Source organism: Sylvia atricapilla, chromosome 2 (assembly GCF_009819655.1).
Source record: "Sylvia atricapilla isolate bSylAtr1 chromosome 2, bSylAtr1.pri, whole genome shotgun sequence".
NCBI classification, from domain to species: domain Eukaryota; kingdom Metazoa; phylum Chordata; class Aves; order Passeriformes; family Sylviidae; genus Sylvia; species Sylvia atricapilla.
Window position 1 is genome coordinate 5322795 of NC_089141.1, and position 21915 is coordinate 5344709.

A 21915-nucleotide genomic window follows, 5' to 3' on the forward strand; every position below is an offset into this window, starting at 1 on the left:
AAAAAACCCAACCAACCAACAACAACAAAAACAGAATAAAAAACCCTCCCAAAAAGCACATAGGGAATTAAAATGGTGTACAGAAATGCAACAAATGCCATGTAATTGATAACAGTCTTCCAGACTAACAGATCCATCTTTTTTTTTCTTCTATGAAAATGTTAGAACTATATTTTCTACTAAATAGATAAGTATATTTGCCAAATTCTACTTTAAACCATTCCTTCCTTTCTGCAAAGCCTTCATATGGGTGGCTCTTTTCTGTTCATCCTAAATATTAAGCGGGAAAAAAATCATGCATCTTCACAAGAATTTATTATCAAAGGATGCATTAAAAAATTGTGGATCCTTTTTACAAAGCTGTAAGGTGTCTCTAAGTTGTTTGATTGGTTTGTTTTCTCATACATTTCAAGGTCTCTTGTGGAATTAAATTTTTTGACTATGTTACTAGATTATTTATCTTGTTTAAGTACTTGCTGTTTAAGAACTGGCAATCTGGAAGAATATTTACTAGAACTTTGCCAATTTTTGTGAAAGTGAGAGTTGAATACATTTATGTGGTTGGTTCTCCATCAGAATCCATGTCCCCAAATCTCAGCCCTCAAGATTTGCATTCATCTAATCAAAATGTATCATTCCTTGTTGGTGGAATGTGTTGGTCAGTCAGCTAAAGAGTGTGAAATGTGGCAGCTGGGAAGGAGAACATTGGTTCATTCCATTTCCTTTCCTTTGTGTTCCTTAATTATATTTATTACCAGCATGTAGAATTTCTAACCATAAGCATTGTCGTGTCTAGATACAGCACAGAATTGTACATTTATGGAGTTGAATAATGTTTTATTTTACTGGTAATAATTGGCAAGTAATATCTTTCATTGTAACAATTTAGTTACAGTTTGTTCCAACTAAACACATTCTTACTGCTCTCACACCAACAGTTACAAAATATTTCAAATAATTTTTATTTTCCATTTCAAGCTTCCTTTGTGGTTTTGCTTCCACGTCTACCATTCCTTTCAGATATTATTTGTTGATCTCAGCACCAGTGCCTCATGTTAAACTAAGAGTACATCACACTCCATTATGGAGTGTTTTTACAGTATTTCAGTTAAAGAGGAAAGAAAAGGAAGTCAGGAAACAAGGAAGTGAAAGTGAATCCTTTAAAAGAAAAATGTTCTTTGAGTGTAATTCTGTCTTGCCATGGAACATGGAATAATAACTTTTCTGTATTAAGCTAAAATATTAAGAGCTTAAGTATTCTTTTATGAGCAACTTGGGTGAGAGATCTGAACAGCAACCCTTTGCAAGGGTTTCATTTAAGAGGCAGTTAAGTATATAGACATAATTAATTGAGTTTAGCAACAGGTTCACTCACTTATATTTCACTCAGACATTGCTATTTGAAAAAATCATACTGGATTCTTTGAGTAAGGCATAATAATTATTTGCTGTGGAAGGTTTAAGGGCTGGTGCCAGACTGGCAGCAGAACAGTGATTTAGAAGGAACTCTGCTGTAGCAGCTGTTGTGTCATCAGCAACGCTAGAAGGGAAGAAAGGAGCTCCAAGTGTTTCAACAAGCAGTCTGTCTGCAAGGCTCTGAGTGCTGGGCTGCTCTTGTATTCCACTGGCTCTTTATCAAAGGGTGTGTTCTGTGATGTGACACAGTTTAGTAACTTTTTTTTCATGTATTTGTACACCAGGCATCCCATCATTTTCTTGATTTCAATCCTCCCCTCCCTTGGCATGAATTTCCATGGAAAGACTTGCTAGTAAGCTCTTTCATTCTTTGTTTTCGCCAGGCTTGTTACAATATTTTCCACTCAGGTCTAAATTATTCTTAACACAACAGCACAAATCTCTAGTGCTTTCCTCAATATTTGAATTGTTTTCTAACATACCTCAAACTGCTGCTACAACTTTCTCTGCTAAAGGCATCTTTCTATTAACTTCACAGGGAAGTTGGAGCTCACCAATCCTTAGAAATAGAAACACACAGTCTGGGACATGAAAGAACTAGTTATTTAAAAAGCCAAAAAAACCCCCACAATAACAACAACCAAACAAAACCACCAAAAACCCCCACAATCAACCAACCGAACAACACATACACAAAAAAGTCCCCTAAACCCAAAAAAGCTAGTTATAACCCCTCTTTATGTGAGGGTTATACTATACATTTAATAAGTTATATTTTAATAATAATTTATTTTAATTATCAAGATTAAATAAATTAAATTTCTTTATACATTTAATAAAGTTAAATAAATTAAAATTTAATACATCTAGATTCCTGTATTTCTGTGAGATATGAAATAGACTTGAAATGAAAAGTGTCACCTGTGAATCTATTAGTAAGAGTTAACATTTGCTTGAAATAACACCTTTGTTGCCATATCTCCCAAGTTCTGCTCCTCCTGCCCTCCTTCAGCCCCCTGAAGAGTTCCTCTTGTCCTCGCAGGGTCTGTCAGGAGTGAGAATAATGTTTTCATCAGAATGTCTCAATTCCAATTGTAGATGATAAGAGGGTCCAGAGAAATCAGAGGAAAGAGTTTAAGAAACACTGCCTTGGTGCATTCTTGCTGTATTCCATGCTGTGATGATAAAGTAACTTGGCTGTTAATGCTTTACTTTTTAGACAGCCTTAAATAGTTAGTACAATAGGTCTAGCTTGCCTGCTGTCCTGCAATAGTCAGAGGCATTTCTCTTTTCTCTAATTTAGCTTTAAGAGCCTAAACTTTCTTCTTCCTGTATCTTCTTTTTAACAAAAATATCTGCCTTATTTTCATGTCATCCCTATATTGTGTAAAACTGAGAGCTAAGTTTCTTTTGTTCTAATTCTAACCATGTTTTATCTTGTTCAGCTTGCTCAGCAAAGACACATTTCATTTGGGTGTAAACCCTTTGACCTCTAAAAAAAAAAAAAAAATCATGAGTTCTGTATTTGCTTGTATTTGGATTTTTTTTTTTTATTATTGTACCTCACCAATAAGAAATGTTAGATTTTGAACTTCTCCTGAGGTACTGGTAGTTATATTTGTTGCTTCAGTGGTTCTCGTGAGTGAATTCTCTTCCACAAGTTTCACAGGGAGGAATTGCTCTACCTTCCTTGGACAAGGAACTCCTCCATGCACTGGCGTCACAAACAGCATTGCAACTCCCTTCAAAGCTCAATTGAGCTTCTAGGCAGCATTTCTAAAGGTTCCACATTATGTGGCACATTTTCCAAACTAGAAAACAGTGTAATTGTTGTAACTAGTAGTATCCAAATCTCACTATTTAGAATGTGGGAAAGAGCACATTCTTTTTCACTGAATGAAATAAGAAGCTTATAAATGTCCATGATCAGTTCTTGCTTGAAGCATTAAGTAGATTGTGGAAAAAGCTTGGAGAGCATGCAGGAAAAACTGAACTGTCTTCTAATGTGTCTGAAAAATAATCTTTTATTAAATTAATACTAAAATTTAGTGCTGTTATTGATGCCAACCATCAATATTAAAAATCTCTTCCAAGCAGCAATGCGTTCTAAACACTTCACAGTTTGGTCTGTGGAGGGCATTAATGTGCTTATGGCATTCAAGGCTGAGACCTTACCATTCTGTGGTCCATATCCATAAGCTTTGTCATTTTGCAGTCTTAGATGACCAATTCTGAGTACTGCATGACTGATTAAATACCTCTGGGATCTCCAGCAAGATGCAGAGGAAAGAACTGACCTTAACTGTTATGTGAAGCAGCTGGCAGGGTATAGGTATGCAGTAGTATGTTAAAATATAGCCAGCAATTCAGTTTAGGTACATTTAATGGCTGTTAAATAAACTGCCTGTGTATTACTCTAAAATGTAGAAGAATGAGTGGAAACCCAAACCTATTCTATAATTACTAGAAAATCGAAAGAGCTGAGATATTACAGGTGAGTATTTATTATGTTCCTGATTTTTTTTTTTTATTAGAAGGATTAAAAGACCATTCAGGATAACAGGGAAAATATTTATAAATAGACTTATTGGTATAATGGATATCGTTTGTAATGTATTATGATGAATTTAAGAGGCTGTAACAGAAGTACAATGTGAGTTTCTGTCCTTAACTTTGCTGTTCATGGCTTATATTTTCTTTTGTTAATATAAAACTACGACAAAATAAATCCACAACATCATATAGATTTCACATCTGAACACAAAAGTAAGTATTAATCATGATGGAATTCAGCTGCTGTAGAAATCGTTCTAATCATGTGACATGAAACGGTGATAAGAAAAGCATCAGGTTTTTGGCAGTAGATCAAGAAAATTTCAGAAGGATTTTAAATTACATTACCCTTCTTTCTTCTAGCTCAGGCTGGGAAAACACGTGGACCTGAAGATTTTAAATCAACACCTAAACCGAAATTAGTGCAAACTCAAAACATACCGGGTAATTAATTTTGCTGCTTTTTACATTCTTTCTGCAATAAATGCTTTTTTTACCTCCAGCAGATTTTTTTCTACTAGTTGCTGCATCCTCTTTGTGTTGGCTCCAAAGGAAATCTTCATTAAAATATTGTGGTTTCTTTTGTGGTTCCAGTGACTAATGCTGGAATGAATTGTAAAGCAGGATGAGCCTAGCACTGTGGCTTTCACAGATTTGACTGTGTGATTCAATTTGGTTTTTCAAATTAATGCTTTCTGTCTGTGTGATCTGCATGTTTGACATAAAATTTCCGTCTGTAAAACTGACCTCGTTGATTGGATTGAAATAATTATCTCCTTGTAATTTTTTTTTTTTTTCTGATTTCAGGTTCATTTAGGTAACACCAACAGCAATGAATAAGAACAATTTCATATTGCATGTGATGGGCTATAATTGTATTTGCCTTGAAGGAAAAAGAAGCTCTACTGATTTTTTTTTCATGTTTTGTGTCAATGTTGTATGGATGGTTTTGTGTTTTGGTGTAACACCTGGTATTCAGAATTCTAAATTCTCTAATGTTTATTTTATTGCTTGAACCTTCTTCCCTGAGCCATGCAAAATTATGAGGACATCTCTAAACTTGAGGTTATATTTAATTCTATCTTTTTAACCTTTGCTTAGATTTTTCTAAAGAGCAGCTGGCCTGCATTCAGGAGAATGCATGACAAAGGGAAGGACCAGGAATGTGTGCAGGACTGAAATGCAGATCTTCCCATGAAGAGGATTGCCAATGCTTCTCAAGAAATGCATCTTACACAATCCATTGATTCATGTTAATGTCTTACTCACTTTTTTTTTTTTCATTTTAAATTTGACAGCAGATTTCCAGAATTTACCAAACTGAAACCATCAGTCTATCTAATTTCATTTTAACTTTTAATCAGCTTTTTTTAACCATTTTCAAATTTTCTTGGTTTTGCTGTGTTTCAAAGATTAAAATATGAAAACTAATCAGGATGGATCATTGATTAATTTTTAACTAGATGCTTGTAGTTACTGACAGATGTTCATTGTCAAATTCCCATGATTGATAGATCTGTTGGAAAAAATATCAACTTGGGAAAAAAGGATTTCTTTCATATTCCACATAGCTTTTTCAGTCACCATTTATGTTTGGTTTTTCTCTAGGTTGGAACTACTTTTTCTTTTTTATTAAATATCATTGTTTTCAGGAACGAGTGATCCATAAGCCAAACATAAATCCATGATGTGCCCTGTAGTATTCTTAATCAAGTAAAGTTTTGGTTATTTTTTTTTTTTTTATCATAGCTTCTAATGAAATACAGCTACTTCCTTCTGGATCCAGAATCCCTGATGCTCCAAAAAGTCCATTGACAGAACTTGGTAATTACTTTCTTTGTAAATATGAGTAAACTTTAGTGAAAAAAATATCTTCATAAAGCTTGCTCCAATGAGGGAAGTAATGTAATTAAACAGTAACACACAAACTTCTTATACTGTACCCTTTTTGAGGTGCTTTGTGCACCCTTTCATTACATAACTCGGCTCTAAGCTTGGTGCTCTGATGCTTGTGAGGGTGATAAGTGGGGATATTTCAGCAAGTTATAAGCACCTGAAGTCCTGTGCTGGGAAGAATATGGTGTCTGTGTGGATGTTTTTTTTCCTCGTCCCTTCTTTACTACTTTCTTCTGCTGGGAGACATCTCAGATGTGAGCTCACTGCATGGGAGACCATTTGTGTATAGCAGGTATTATTTCTGTGTCCTTGTTGTTACCCTAACCTAATTTTTGTCCTGTTCAAGCGGGCAGTTTTTGCAGCTGACATGGTTGGGCATTGGTTACAATTGACATTGGTTTGTGGCAGGGGGTGTCCAGTGCCAACCCTAGTCCCATTTCTCACCATCTTGTGCTTCTGCTCCTCTACATTGTACCCTGTGTCTCCCTTTCTCAAGATCTCTGATTTCATAACAGGCCTGTGTTTTCTCTGTGTTTGTGTTAGTCATTAATACCTCGTTCTACCAAAACTAGTTCTTGTTGCTACTTTCAGTATTAAAAGCTATTATGTGAGTTACCTGGAGGGCCCTTGAATCAGATTAATTTATATTTCATTAAGCATTAGTCAAGAAGTTATCATAGAATAATGCTGGCTTATTAGGATGGCATACTTTTGCTTAATGTAGTCTGCCAAAATTTAAAATAGTTTCTAGGAACATATCTTAGTTCTTGAAATGCATATTTGAAGCAGATTCTCAAGAGCATGAAAATAATCTTGACAATTTGTTCTTAATTTGATAAGTTTTTCTTGACAGCTCTTTTCCAGATATGTTTGAGGGGATGGGGAGAAATATTCGTTTTCTCTGTAGTGAAAGACATTTGGCTAAATCCAATTAGAAGCAGCATTGGAAAGAGAGAAACATGATGATTCAAGAACCTATTTTCTATAAATGTAGCTGAAAAACTGAAAAGTATTAGGGATGTGAGGTATTTTTTCTTTCTGTAAAAGAAAGGGAATAATTATTTAATCCTAAAGGTAAAGGTGGAATAATAACAATAATAGTAACACTGGAGGAAACAGCAAGTGTTTCATTCAAATATTTATTCTGGTTTTGTTTACATGTCCTCTATTCCCTTTGAATAGTTTCACTTGGCAAAAGTGGGATTTCATTATGTGAGGCTAGGCCTGGACATTGGGTTAGAGGGAGCATCTGTGCTCTCCATGAAGTCACTGGAAGTCAAAAATATTCTGTGAGAGCCAGGATGTGGTTATACAGAGATTTCTCTGCACTCTGCCTCTGCATGCCTTGATCACCTGATGTCATAAAAACAGCAAAGAAAGCAAAATTTAATCTATGAAGTCCAACTGCATCTGACCTGTATACTGCCCCAGGTCCCCTGAAGAATTTTTTTCTTTATTTTTCTATCTTGATTGTGCTAGAGGGAGATCTCTCCTTTGTTTTTTAAACTTCCTGTGTGGTCAGTATATTTTGAATTCAAATGTTTATGAAAAGATATCTTTGTGAACATGCCTCCAATGTTCTGATGCCTTTGGGAGATCTCTTATAGATCTACTGGATGTAATTAGATCTATGGAAACTTTTGCCAAAAGCTGGGAATCATATGGGTTTTGTTGGTAGTGTTTTCCTCTCTATACATACAGAATAGAATGGTTAAGTTAACAAGGGACCTACAATGATCATTTGATCCAGCTGCTCAGTCCAAATATATTAGGATAGTAATCTGGGATCCAAACTGTTAATGTGATAAGGTGGATTGAAAGTAAATGGGAAAGCAGATCCAATGTATGAAAAAAAGGCTGTTCACTTTTTGGCATATATTCATATTTCCTGTACTGGAAATATTTCCTGTGCACTTAATTATTTCAATGGGGGGTTTTAACAGAAAGAAAAATACTTACTGACACAGTTGAGTAGGATCAGTAGCAGGACAGTAATGCAAAACCTGCACTTAGTAGAAGCTTATTCATTATAGCTTTTAGGTAAGAGTGCCCAATTCAATCTTGACTCCATTTCCACTAAAGCACACTTCAGGTTATCCATACTTCAAAGTGAAGAAACCAAAAGGACTTTGTAATAATTAACATTACAGATAGCAGATAGTAGGTGTAGTTTACTAACTTCAACATTTCACTGATTTCATTGTGCTACTCTTTTCTTACCTTTTGCCATTACACCTCGTTTAAAAATAGTTACACATATTGCAGTAGTGACTAGAAACCTGCATGTGGTGTGAATATAAAATATTGGGTTGTAGCTGCCTTGCTGTGAATAAAATCCTCTTTAGTTGTAAGGATTCCACTTGATTAGATAAGGTGAGCTAAATATGAATGGGGTAGAAATTAATGGAACAAAGAGACCTTCAAACAATAAAACCCTTTTTAGTTACAGTTGAAATTAGATTTTGTATCAAAAGAGTCTGTCTTGGAATGATAAAATCTTGTGTCATGTTTGCTCTTAGTTACTCAGAGTCCAGCCTTGAAACCCATATTTCTACCTTCTGCAGAAACGAGAGAGATGGACATGGGTAATTTACAGATTAGTTCCATTATTTTGTTCCATTATGTTAGCATCATGTAGATCTGCAAATGTTAATCTTGGCTACCAACGTTCACAGAGAGCTGCTTATTCACCATTCTTGTGTCTGTGTAATTCATTCTTGCCTGAAAATGTATTTGTTGTCAGCTTAAAAACTGCCTGAAGACACCATTGTCATATCTTGTCATCCTCTTAGATCTTTCAGTATAGCTGCAGCTCTTACCCAGAAAATTTAATAAGAGAGAGTTCCTTCTGATAAGGGCTCTCTCAAGCATGTGGCACTTGCATTTCAAGGCCAGAAACCTGTTTTTCCAGTCATCTCCTCCCCTTGTCCTGGCCGCTGTCTCATATCTCACTTGAGGCCATCTGACACCTTGCTCAGCTCCTGCCTTAACATCGTCTGGAAATGCACAGCCTTCACTCAGCTGCTGGATGCTAATCCATCCAGTCACACCTCTCTCAGCATTTTAAGCTTAGATTCTTTTTTCAGCTTTTGAGGAAAAACAGACCATTTCTTCGGGATCCAAACCATCTGGTACCACGGAAGTGCAACCAACCCGATCCGGTAATGGCTTCTCATGAGGTTAATGCTCCTGAGAGTTGGGAATTTTTTGAGGAGTCATAGTGCCCCTCGTGAAATAGTTTGTTCAGTTGCACATAAGTGAAGAATAACTGTAGGTATGAAAGTGCTGCATCAAATATCAGTTCTCTTTGTGACATTTTATGTCAAATGCTAAACTAGTAGTTCAGGGGGTTTTCCATGTTTGGCAACAGCATGTAATTCTTAGTTTTAAAATTAAGTTGGGCTTACTGTGAGTATCAAATTTACTGGACTGTCCACACCTGAATTTCACAAATAGAATATCCTGATTTGCTAAAGAATTCTGAGTTGCAAGAGATGAATGGAAACTGAAGAAATTCCAACATATTTTGAAATTATCACTCTTCTTTTAGCCTTTCTGTATAAACATAGATATAATTCCACCCAGATTTCTAAACTGGCACTATGGAAACATATCACTGAAGATTCAAATGCTTTCTAGTTGGTCCTTACAGACTTTCTATTATGTGTTTCTCTTTTTTTATAGATGTTATTTGCCTGGGGCAACTGACAGTTTTCCAAAAGATGGAAAAAAATCATACGATGAGAGCCAGTTGGAAAGATTTCATTTCATTAGAATGCCAGTAGTGTAATGCCTGATGCTTATGTTTTTGGAAGAAATTAACATTGAAGGAAATCTATTACTGAGGGGGAGATTGCAACACTCAGCTTTTTTGTCACATGTCTGACAAAAGACAGTTTCTGTGTTTCATTTGGTCCACTTCTGTTTTGTCATCCTTTTTGCTTCTCCAGTTTTAGCACCAGGATATCGTCCTTCCTGATTATAGAAAAAAAATTCCATGCAGCCACAGTTAGCTACCTTTTATTCATAATTTGTTCTCATATTTTGAATAGCCTTGTATTTCTACTTTTTAACTCTGTGTTTCATCTTATTGTGTGAGTCTGATAACAATTTGGTCATAAAATGCATTATGCATTAACGAGTGGTTTTGGAAATAATTTTCAACACCTAATAATAACGCTTAATCAGTTATTGTACATTTCAGACTCTACCATTATTTGGAACATAATGTGTTAAATATCACCCAGAAGTTTTTTCAGCTTATGAAGGAATATGATGTTTCAAAAGATTTCTTTTCACTTCAAAGCAATACAGCATTATTTTTGCTTTTATTTTCCAGCTGCACATGACTTTCTTCATGTTATTTCTACTCCTCAAACTTTTACATCTTCAGAAATACCAGACACTGGTAAATTATATTAATATTCTTTCAGAAGCATACCCTTTTGCTTGGTTGGTGATGAAAAGTTTGCTGCTGCTTCCATGTTGATGATTTCAGACAGCTATTCCTTACTGCTTGCCTTGGGTGTTGTCCTACATCTAATTTTTTCAACTCCTCTATCAGCATCTCCATTCCTGTGATCAGGCAGAACACAAGCCTAAAGCAAGTCTGCAGCTAGCTGACAGAATAATGCAGAATTGATCAAAGAGGTGTGTCAGGAAAAGATTTAAATTTTTCAAGGCTTAAGGCTGTTCCAGTCAAGTAAAATACCACACTTTTTAGTGGTACAGGTTTTTTTGTTTATTTCTTTCATCCTGTCAATTTTTCACATAGTTTGCTGTGATTTTTTCCTCTGTATTGTTTTAAAATAAGTAAGCCAACACAGCTAAAGCCAGACCTTTCCAACTAAGTTATAGTTTGGGTTATAGCTTTGGGAATAGATTATTTTTCCTGTAGCCTTAAGTGCGTGAGGAGGCCCAAGTTAATATCTTCAGCTAAGCAATTACTGATGGCATTTTGAATAGACATTGAAATAGACAAAGAGGTTAATTTTTTAAATAAATAAGTAAAAATAATAAATGCTTTGCAGAGTAATACAAAGTAAAATTTATCTCCACCACATATTTCTTCTTAATTTACTTACTAGACATTACTTCTCAGGTTTGGTTGTTTGTGTTTGTTTTTTGGTTTTTTTTTTAACAGCAGCTAGAGATACTATTGATTTGGAAATATCCAAACAGCCTATAATTACTACAGAGGTTCAGCTGTTAGAATGGCATGGGGTAAAATTGATAAATTCATTATAATTTCAATTTTTTTTCTTTTTTCTTATCCTTCGCGCTATTTTTAGAAGTTTTGCATTGCTTTAGTTGTCACTATCACAGTAATTCCTACATTTAATGCTGTTGTTATCTAGATTCTCATCTGCACTCATTATTCATCTTTGTAGATGGAGGATCAGAGGCAAAGAGTAGAGTTCCCTTTAGTTGGTTTTGTTTACTCATTATTAAGATTCCCAGCTGTGGACCTGGATTTCTTAGTTTTGGGTATTTTTTTCCCTGTGCTAAGGAGGAATGAATTGTGATTAATTAATTAATTGTGAGAGGGAATAAAATACTTACACATATTTCTGTGTAATGTTTCCGTAAAAACGCTGGCCCCTTAAGTACTTTCTGGATCCAGAGGTGTTTTCTTATTTTCTGCCATGCATTATGTGCAAGGATTGTTATGTAATAATCAGAATTCTCATTAGTATCACCAATTAGGCTGCCTGGTTTCCACACTGACTTCCACACCAGCCTAACAGTCCATGAGACAGAGCAATGCCCAGCTGACTCACAAGCAATTTTCCCTGTGCTTCCGTTTTAACAAAGCAACATCTGTTCGCCAAGTCCTGAATTGTTCAGGTAGCTCTGAGGCAACTAAGCCTTTTAACACAAGCTTATCTTTCCAGATTTAGATGAAAGGAAGCCTCTTTCTTCAAGATTCACAACATCTGGCATGCCAGAAGTGCCACCAATCTCAGCTGGTAATGATATCTGTCTTCTCTGCAGTTCTCCTCACATCTAGGCAGTCTCTCAAAAGACACAGCAGTGCTTTGCTAAATGGAGGGTTTATTCTGGCTTGCTCTGTATAAAGCTGGAGAGACAGAAACTAGTTGCATCTGTTGCAATGTTTGAGACATTTAGAATGAAATATTGCAATGATAAGATTTTTTTTTTTTTAATGTTGGTAAGTAATTAGCTTGTCTGGGTTTCCTTGCAAAAAATTGTTTGTAGATATATATATCTATATATATGTACATACATACGTGGAGGCCCATTGTCTTTCCCTTTTTTTTCCCTCCATGGGCAGAAAAAAGATCTATCTACTGCTCTTAAGCAGGTGCAAACACTTTGGTTAGTCAGTCAATGAATGTTGCTAGAAAAGGATCAAGTCAAAAAGAGCTGAACAGAAGGATTTGCATTTCCAAAGACTGAGAATATCAAAATACCCCAGAGGAATCTCTCTGTTTTCTTATTGCCACCAGCTGCATCCAAGGGAATGTTTGTAAACTGTCACAGCTCTTGCCTGCCTTAAACCTGAAACCAAGGCCAAAGCAAAGGGGGAAAATGCGCAGTGCTAGTGAGTACACATAGTCCAGATTAGACACTGGTTTATGTGTTAGATTGTGCATCTTCCCTGTGCAAAATTAGGATAACAGGGTACGAGGAGATCACTTCAGTAAAGGAACTTGGTCTTCGTTGTACAAAGGTATGTGGAGTTGTACAAGTGTAAGTTGTAAGATGTGCTAGAATTCTGTAGAAAATTTTCCTTTTTACACTTGCTTGCGAGCATTTATCTATGGAGAGATAAATTCTCTACACTGTGTTTTACTAGTGCCAGGGACAGTAATTTCTGACCCGTAGAATGAAAGATTTCATTGAATGTTGGGAAAAGTGAAATCAGATCTTGAATTCTAAATACATAGATGCTATTCTTAGTTGCAATGTTACCTCTGCAAGATCTGTTAAGGATCTGTCAAGGATGTTTAAGGAGTGGTTTGGTGAATTGGATCTTTTGGCATTTTTCTGTGCAGAGCCATTTAGCCACAGAGGCTCAGGGGGTATTGTGTTAGTTGCAAGCAGAGCAAGACACTTGACCGTGGATTTGAGTCACAGGGCACTGCCAGCAAAGGGCACGTGTGGCCCTAAATCCAGACGTGTGTGGGGCTGTGAGCTGGTGCTGCTTGTACTGCTATGGCAGGGCTGAGTGGATATCTGAAGATCATTTCTGTGTCTGACCATAGCAACCGAGAGACCAGACCTGGACTTCACCTTGTCTGCTTCAGAGGAAACCACAAGGATGGGTAACTAGCCAGCAATTCCTTCCTTCCCTGCTTCCTTTGGTAATGCTCTTGTCTGCAGTGATGAGCCTGCTGATGAGATGTGCTGGTGTGTCAAAAAGTGGGTCAGTGATGTGGCTGGCTCCTTCCTAAACATGATTCTCCCTGTTGATTTCTTGGGGAAGCATTTCTAGGTTTCCTTTCATGCCTTGGCTGCCAGTGGCAGTGAGAAGGCAGCTTTGTGCCAGCCCGGGGAGTGAAGCTGTGCCAGGGTAGCCTGGCCCAAGCACGGCCACGTCCTGTTCTTTATAGCCCTGCCTTGATGTGACCTGTGTGATGCAGCCTGTGTGGGCACCTGAAGGTGGTTTCTGTGTTTGATCTTAGCTCCTGGGAGACCAAGGCCGAAGTCCAGCACTCCTTCCTCCCTGGCAACTCAACCAGCTGTGATGGGTAACTAGCAGCAGCCTTTTCCCATTGTCTGCCATCTCCTTCCCATGCCATCACACCTCCCAGCCCAGACCACCTGGCCCCTTGCCATCTCCCACGCAGAGGGTGCAGAGCTGTTGGTGCAGCTTGGCTTGCCGAAGCACTTGCCACACTGCCTCTGCAATTCTGTGGTTTGATCCCACCCTTTTCCCATGGCTGATGAGCATTTTCTGCAGGAAGCATGTGACATTCTGCAGGGAGACCACCTGCCCTTCCATCTCCATTCCTCTGCTGCTTTGTGTTTGGGTAGTGTCTCTGGCTTTCTCTGATGTGTTCAAACACGGCGGTGTTCCTGGGAGGCAAACCCAGCTGGGCTGGCACAAGGACACAGCGCAGCAGTTCAGCTGCCCTCTGGGTATTCCCTGGTCAAGGCTTCACCTCTTGGTCACCTCACTACTGACTTTCAAGGTGGCTGGTTTTCTTCTGCCCTTGCCTTTCCATTGCAATCACTTGGAAATGGGAATGCTCTTCCCCACTGCTGCTGCTGCTTTTGAGGCTGTGTTACATTTTTTAAGACTGATACCTCATTTCAGCTTTTTGTGAATACTGGGATGTTTCTTCACGGTTTAAGACACTGGCAGCCTCTGGTACTAATGATATTTCTTGCAGATCTGACAACCATGCAAGGCAGCAGTGTCCCAAGGGATATTGTTGTGCTTTTAGCCAAGCTGTTATTTCTCTTGGGCCTATGTTGGGATAAACCTTCAGTGTAAATATAATTGGAGCCATATGTGCAAACCATATTTAGTTCAGGCATTAGCTATGGCACTTGGTAACAGTGGTGGATGTGGGAATACACAAGTCTGAGAGTAAGACAGACTTAATTAGCATAACTAGTCTGGTGACTAGGATGCCGTGGCAAGGACAAACAGAACTTTGAGCTTATGAGAAGATGGGATTAAAACCTGCTTAAGGAAAAGATTCAATCAACCCCCTACGATAAAGATGTAAAATGCCTAAGTTGCTTGTGTGATCTTCTAACCTAATTATTGTAGCAGAAATTATTAACCTCACTGAAATGGTATATAAGACTTAGACCACCTGAGTAAAATCGAATTCTGATCATGAATCAGTCTTCTCATCTCTCCATCAATGGCCGATAGTGGAGATGCTTGTGACAACAGCTTCTTTCACACTGGCAGGTGTGCAAGAGCAGCCCCCTGTCCTTGCAGCATTTTGTGGCCCATGGGGTAATAAAGTATTCCGTGAGCAGGCTGGTGTGCCTAAAATCTGAAGCTGAATGCAAGTTAAAAATGTAATGAACGGTATCAAGTGACTTGGCACTTTTGTCTGGAGTAGTCTTGCTTTTGTATCAACTGAGATATTTCACACTCTTCAGGATCTTTTCTGGGGAATTTACATTCCCTACTTTGAATTATTTGAAGGAATTCTCTGAGCTTTCTTGTTTTTACAGTGGAGAAATCTGATACTTGTAATTATAACAAGGCATATAAATTGAGCTGGGCTAAGGATATTCTTTTCTGTTTCCCTGCCTGGTGATGTTATCTGAATTATTTTTTATGTTCTTTCATTTTTGCCAAATTTTTAAATTGGATTTTTTCCAGTATGTTCATCTCATAAATTTGCTTTCCCCTTGACTCCTTTTGGCCAGTGTTCTTGTACTTTTTCAATCTTACATTCCTTCTAACCACACGGGAATTTTTTTCCATATTCCTTGTGCCATTTTTTTTAATATTTTGCATTGTATTTGTGTGGTTTTACACATCTTTGCATCTTAACCTCTTTCTTTTTAAAATTCTTTTGTTCTCTGTTGTTTGTACTCTAAGCCCTTGAGTCCATGGTTGCAGGTGATCCTGTGGTGTGATAGTTCATGTATTTTTTAAATAATAAATCATCATTTTTTTCCAGCCTCACATGATTTTCTTCACATTACTTCCACTCCCCACACTTCTACATCTGCAAAACTGTCAGAGCAAGAGACTGGTAAATGGCATTTATTTTATTATCTACCCTTGATTTTTCTTGATATTCAAGTGGTGCAGTTCTGATGTCTGTTATACACCCTGTATTCTGAATGCTGCCTCCAGTGGTTTGTTCATTTGCTCATTTTATCTTCATATTATTTGTAATAATTATCAATATATAATTAGCAGTTCTAGCCTCAGTAAGTGACCCTGATACCACCTGGCTCTTTCAGGCTACTATTGTATTACTGAAGTGTTCTGACATGGCCAGTGGGGCAGAATTTAGCACCTAAGAGGAAATTCTCGTGTTTTGATGAATTCTGGGATATCTGCACAGCAGTTAACCTTTGCAGAAGGAATGTTTTTCTTTACCTAGTATACACCTTTTAAAGAGATGCATTGGTTGGACTTTTGTTTCCTGTTATAGCTTTTTAAAGTGGTCTTTAATATTTAAAAGGCTGATACCGTACAGAATTTTGGTGCTAAAAGTTATTTTTACACTTACTTCTGCTAATAATTTATTATTTCCCTCCTTCTATTCATGAAGAGTATAGGTTTTTAGGAACAATTTGTTCATTTGTATTTGAGCATGAGATTTTCCCAGAATATAGTCATAAAAAATAGTAGAAGGTTGCTGTGAGATTCTCATCCTTGGTTCTGCTCATGCTGGCATGACGTAACAAATGACATTTTATCACATCAGTGTAGCAAACATCACTCTCTGGGGACCAATCAAATGGAATTGACACAGTTTGTCATCTGAAGATTAGCTGATTACAACATACATACACTATTTGTGTTTTCTCTAGTCTTATTTGGTTACAGTTTGGTCAGTGTTCTCTTAGCTTCTCTCCACAGATAAATTTGGAAAAGCTTTTATCTGTTGCAGAATTCACACCGAACACAAACATGATACAGCTGTACTAATACTCAGTGGGTGGTGCTGACAGTTATCTTGCCTCTGCATGAACACAAGAGTTTTGTTTTCTTTTGAAGTTGAGAACTCACTCTATCCAAGGTCATTTCTACTTTCATCAGAAAGAAATCTTTTAGCAGTTTATCAGGCATGACTTTGCTGTTGTCTGCAGCACTGTTCTCACCAAGTTACCACAGCCTTCTCTCTTGATTTAAAGAGCTGGGATACTTTGTGTGAGGCCAAGTAATAAGTAATCTTTAACAAATCAGGAGTGTTCTTAACATTAAGAGTACCCACTTTTCATTTTTTACATATAATACTACTCATAGAAATGTTTCTTTCATGCTCTAGGCTGCATAATTTCTCTAAAGGAAATGGTGGTCTTAAGGGCTGATAGAATCTGACTCTTTTTTTTTTTTTTTTTTTCATTCGTGTTTTTATTAATGTATTGTCAGAAAAACATAAAACTATTTTTAAGTCATTTTCTGGCAAAAGATGGTCTGCTTCTATCGAAGTAGCTTTATGGCAGTTGCAGGGAAAATCTGACTCTTGGCTAAAATATGAATTTGTAGGAAAATGTTTTGATACCACCTGTGTGAAAATTGTGTGCATACTGTATCAAAATAATATCAGGCATTTGCAACTCCTTGTTTAAAAGACTTGTCTGGCATATCCAAACTAAAGTGAATGGGAGAAGGGGGTTGCTCTCAGCTGTTGCTGTTGGATAGAACTTCAAAATCAGATGCAGACAGCTGGCCTAGTAGCTAATGCCTAAAATTAGATGTTATGCATTAAAAAAAAAAATTACCCCATGAGGCAAAAATTGAGTAGGCTACCGCAAAAATCAGTTAAAAATGTGTATACGAGGAATCTAAAATAAATTTATGTCCCATGGACCTGCTAAGGGCTGAAGATCACCTTATCTAAAGACGGATTTCAGTTCATGTTTCAAGATTATTTTCATATTTGATCCTAGCTACCCAGAGATCGGGCCTGCAAATCACTTCTCGTCCCTCCATGGAAACCAGAGGGAGTGTGATGGGTAAATAGCTCATGATTCCATTCGCTTTTCCATGGCTTGCCATCCCTTCCAGCAGCTGTGGAGGGTGCCAAGGCTCATTCAGGCACATTGCTTTGAAGACTGCTTGATGCTGGGCTTTCTCCCCACACTCCACCCCCATCCCTGCTCAGCTCAGCCATGCCTGTGCAATCTCAGCTGGAAAATAATTCCCGACAGCGACTGAATAACAATCCACAAACAGACCTCTGCTAGCTTATGGTGCCTCTAGGTTTCTTCCGGTAGCTGCAGTTTTCTTTCAAAGAATAAGTGCTTTAAAAAAGGGGCCAGTGAGAAGATTGCCTCACATGAGCTACTGGAATTGGCCCTCCTTCATTTCACACCAGCTTCAGTGTTCATGTAACACCTCATTTCTCAGCTGATCTTTACAGCTGCTGTCACCTTGCTTGGTCTCACATCAACGTTGTCTTGAACTGCCCAACAGCTACTGGCCAAATACTGTGGATCTGAAGCCAATTCTAATTTTAACTCCAGATTTTCTTTCAGCTTTTGATGAAAATCAGCACATTTTTTCAAGATCTGAACCATCAGGCATCCAAGAAATGCCATCAGCTGTACCTGGTAATACTTGAAAAATGTAATTTTAAATCGAAATTACCCCAGAGATTTTGATTAAAAAAAAAGATATATTGTTAGTTAAGTTTAATATTACTCAAAATAACTTCAGAACTGTCATAATTAAGTTGGTCTCTTAAATACCAGAACAATTTAGAAAATTTTGCACTAAATAGTCAATAGTTTCTTCTAATTTTGATGTATATTCCTGGTATATTTGCCAGTCTGTATTCCTGTGTTTGGTGTTAATAAGCATGCCTTGTTACATAGAGTTTTCTTTTTAAGTTGCATTACTGCAGAGGGGTAGAGTGAAAGATTATATAAGTTTTGTTGAAATCCCTGAATGAAACCATGCTAAGTTGCCACTGTTGAGTAAGTCTCACAGAAATAGCAGGAACAATACCAATGAACATATAGGGTTCAAAATGGTGAAGAATAGACCCTTCAATACTTTAATTTGAATATATTTAATACAGTGATTAAGTTAGACATTTTGCTGTGAGAAAGGGAGATTTCATAGGCAGGAGACTAATAGAAACAAAAATGTGTAATGTCAGGTGTATTGCTATATTGTTGAGTACAACTTTGTAAATAAAAGGCACAGAATTGTAATTAAAGAAAACACTTGCAACAAATTGCTCTTGGCCAGACAATTCCATGGTAAATCTGATGCTTCCAAATGCCCTTGAAACCTGTTATACCAGACCTCAGTGAAATTGACCTGGTGAATTTATGGTAATTTATTGACATTTAATTTAATTATGCCTAATAGTATGCAATAATCTCTATAGTTTTCCTGTTCTTCCTTGTCAGCATTTATCCTTTATGCTTCTTCTACTTCCTCAGCTCATAATATAAGCTAACTTACCAATACCTTACAAAATAGGACTCTGAACAAATGCAGTTTTATCAGTGCTCAAGGTCCTGGTTTGTTTAGTGTCCCTGCAAGAAGAAATATTTAATTTCCATTCAATAATGACAATTTCCTCCAAAGCCTGTTTCAAGTTGTTACCAAAACTCCTTTGCAGCAAAAAGTAGTTTAGGTTTAACTTTCATTTCATTGCCACTTGCTGCTTTTTTTCTGCTGTGAGCACATTTTCTCCTAAGTCTAAACAGCCAGCCTGTTAAAGCACAGTTTCATGTCTGTCACTTCTTGATCAGCCGCTAGAAAGCATTTTTGGTGCGAAGGGCCTGATATTTTATGCCAAATTGTATGAATTTCTTCTTTCTGTTGGTGTAATTCAAACTCCAGAAAGTGTAGAAAGGGATTCTTAGGATTTCTGTCTAGCATCAGATACTGGATCTTCTTGTCACCATCTTGGTCTGCATGTCTTTCTCTTTATTCACATAATACAGAAAGCACTTTGCAGTGTCCAGTATCTTGGTTGTGTTTGCAGTGACATCATCCTGAGCAACACAGCTTGTGTGTTTGCTGTCCCAGCAACAGTCAGATTCCTCAGCACTTTGAATCCAGATTTTCTGTGGTGCTCCTAATGAAACACAGACAGTTTCACAATTCCCGTCTAAAGCATCTGGAATCACAGAAATATCATCAGCTCAGTCTGGTACTGACATTTCTTGCAAACTGAGTGTTTCTTGAATTATCAGAAGGGTTCCTAGGGTGCTTTTGGTGAAATGTTGATTTCCTTTACTTTGGGCATAAGAACAACTGCAAGATACAAATTCTGCACCAGCTACTATTTTTGTTCAAGGCAATATCTATGATGTTTAAAGTACGGGACTATGATCTTCTTTCCAAATTCTGAGTTCACTTTTAGAGTACTTATTGGTAGTGTTACCCATGATTGCCACTGACCAATTATATATTCCCCAATGTAATAGAATTTTACCATAAGATACTGTGGGCTTGGAACCAAACTTCAATTTCTCTACTATGGGCTGTGTATCATGATACAGTTATTGTATTTCTTGAAGTCATAGCCTTTTTTATTTTCTATTTACTTTCTTATTACTAAGGTATGTTTCTCTGGTTGTTGGTATTTGAGACATCATCCTGGTCAGTTTATAATGTTGGGGGCAGAGTGTGATGTGTGCAGAAAATTTTCCTTGTGGATTTATCTTCTATAAGGATTGTTCATCCTCAGTTGTGGTTTTAAAACAACTTAATGGTTGTTCAAGTTGTAAATCCTGAAGTTACACAGAAAATTCAAACATATTTCTCGTTAAGGGGGACTCTCCAACTATGACAAAAATCCTTTTAGGGAGATTTAAGGTAGCACAGTGAGCATTGCAAACCCAAGTTCAGGGTTAGGGGTTTTATTAAACAGCTTGATTTAGATATATCTAGGGGGAAAAAATATTTATGTAGGGAAATAAAGGTTTGTCAGCTTTCTGCGCATTTCATAAACAATCAAGCCAATTTCTTTCATATTTTCTTCCTCTATAGGACAAATTCAGTGCTGAAGATAGGAACTCTCCTTTTTTTCCTCTTGGTACACTCTAAGCCTTCTCTTCTACTGCAGACCTCTATAGATATTTGTAAATGTTCTATAGTATCCCCCAGTGCACTAGCAAGCAGTTACTTCCTTTTATATTTGCCGTCTTAACAGCTATGTTGAACACTTCTTTAAACCAGTGATAGGCAAGGAGAAGACACTCAGAAAACGTATTTGTGAAACTCTTATTATTCCCATTTTTCAGCAAACAAAATGAAGATGGAGAGTAAGTAGCCCTTTGCCACAGAGAAGTGTGTAGTCAGATAAAAAGGGAGAATTTTCTGAAACTCTTTCAATCCACACCCCTCCCCACCGTCAATCTACCCTACAAACTTTTGATGCATTTTTGAAAGTTTTGATTTGCTAAGACTGGAGGAGACTGACAAAATTCTTTCAGAACAAGAAATGTTCTGAATGTTCCATGTTTGAAATGTTTTCTTTGTTGGTCCATCAGGTTTTTTCTCTGCTACTTTTTATGTACGGTGTTCTTGGAAGCGTGGTGACAATTTCCTAACTTTGATTCCATTTTCCCAGATAAATTGTTTGACTATCATCTGCTTGTGTTAGGAATTTGCTCTATGCTTTTGTGAAAAACCTTTTTCTTTTTAAATAATACATTCTTAGATAAGAGACAGGTTTTTTATTGTGATCTTTGCATTCGCTGTTGTCATTTGCACATGTGTTTACTAATTACTGTGAAGTCAATGTGACTATTGTAGCTTATCCTTGTCTTCCAGTGTCAATATGAGATTCTGCCTGTTCAAAGTACTTCATACTTGTTCAGAAAGAAAACTTGTAAATTTATCAAGCTATTCTATTAGAGATTCTCACAGATTTTGGTTAAGAAAGCACAAGTTGGTTTTCTTCTACCAGTGTGTCCAACTCTTGATGGAAATCCTTATTAAGTTCACCTTTATGCATTTTTCAGTGGAGAACCTATTTTTAATCTTTTTTTTTTTTTTTTCTTCCCCCCAGGCATATATTAGTTTAGACCCAAAATTTCATATTTTTTGTGTGTGGTGAAGTATATAATAACCAAAGCTAGTTAATAGTATTTCAGATTAAATACAAGGTGGGCAGTATCTTTGATGCAAGCCAAACTTCTGGCTACGTATTCTTTGACTAGTTTGTAATTTATAGCTGGAAAATATTTGATGCCTGAGAAAAGATTTTTGGATGTGTCATTTACTGCAGTTAAAAGGCAGCTCTGGAGCATCAAGACCGTCACTATTGTGCAATAGGAGCAGTGTCTGGCTAGTGGCTGGGGGTTTGTGGTAATAGCAAGTGACTATGATTTGATGTAGGATTTATTTGGTAGAAATAGTAGATATGTGAAACCACAATTTAAATATTGACTTATTTGGGTGTG

At 37.0% G+C, this 21915-nt stretch overlaps 1 protein-coding gene across 1 annotated transcript in view; it reads left to right on the forward strand.

Moving 5' to 3' along the window:
- The window catches only part of ABI3BP (ABI family member 3 binding protein), a 136531-nt gene that overhangs the window by 50681 nt on the left and 63935 nt on the right, over nt 1–21915 (forward strand). The window contains exons 11-21 of the mRNA XM_066340725.1: nt 4333–4413; nt 5719–5793; nt 8385–8450; nt 8952–9026; nt 10205–10273; nt 11760–11834; nt 13095–13154; nt 13515–13580; nt 15486–15560; nt 17434–17499; nt 18022–18096. Coding sequence (XP_066196822.1) covers nt 4333–4413; nt 5719–5793; nt 8385–8450; nt 8952–9026; nt 10205–10273; nt 11760–11834; nt 13095–13154; nt 13515–13580; nt 15486–15560; nt 17434–17499; nt 18022–18096 — 783 coding nt within the window. The remainder of the gene's footprint in view (nt 1–4332; nt 4414–5718; nt 5794–8384; nt 8451–8951; nt 9027–10204; nt 10274–11759; nt 11835–13094; nt 13155–13514; nt 13581–15485; nt 15561–17433; nt 17500–18021; nt 18097–21915) is intronic.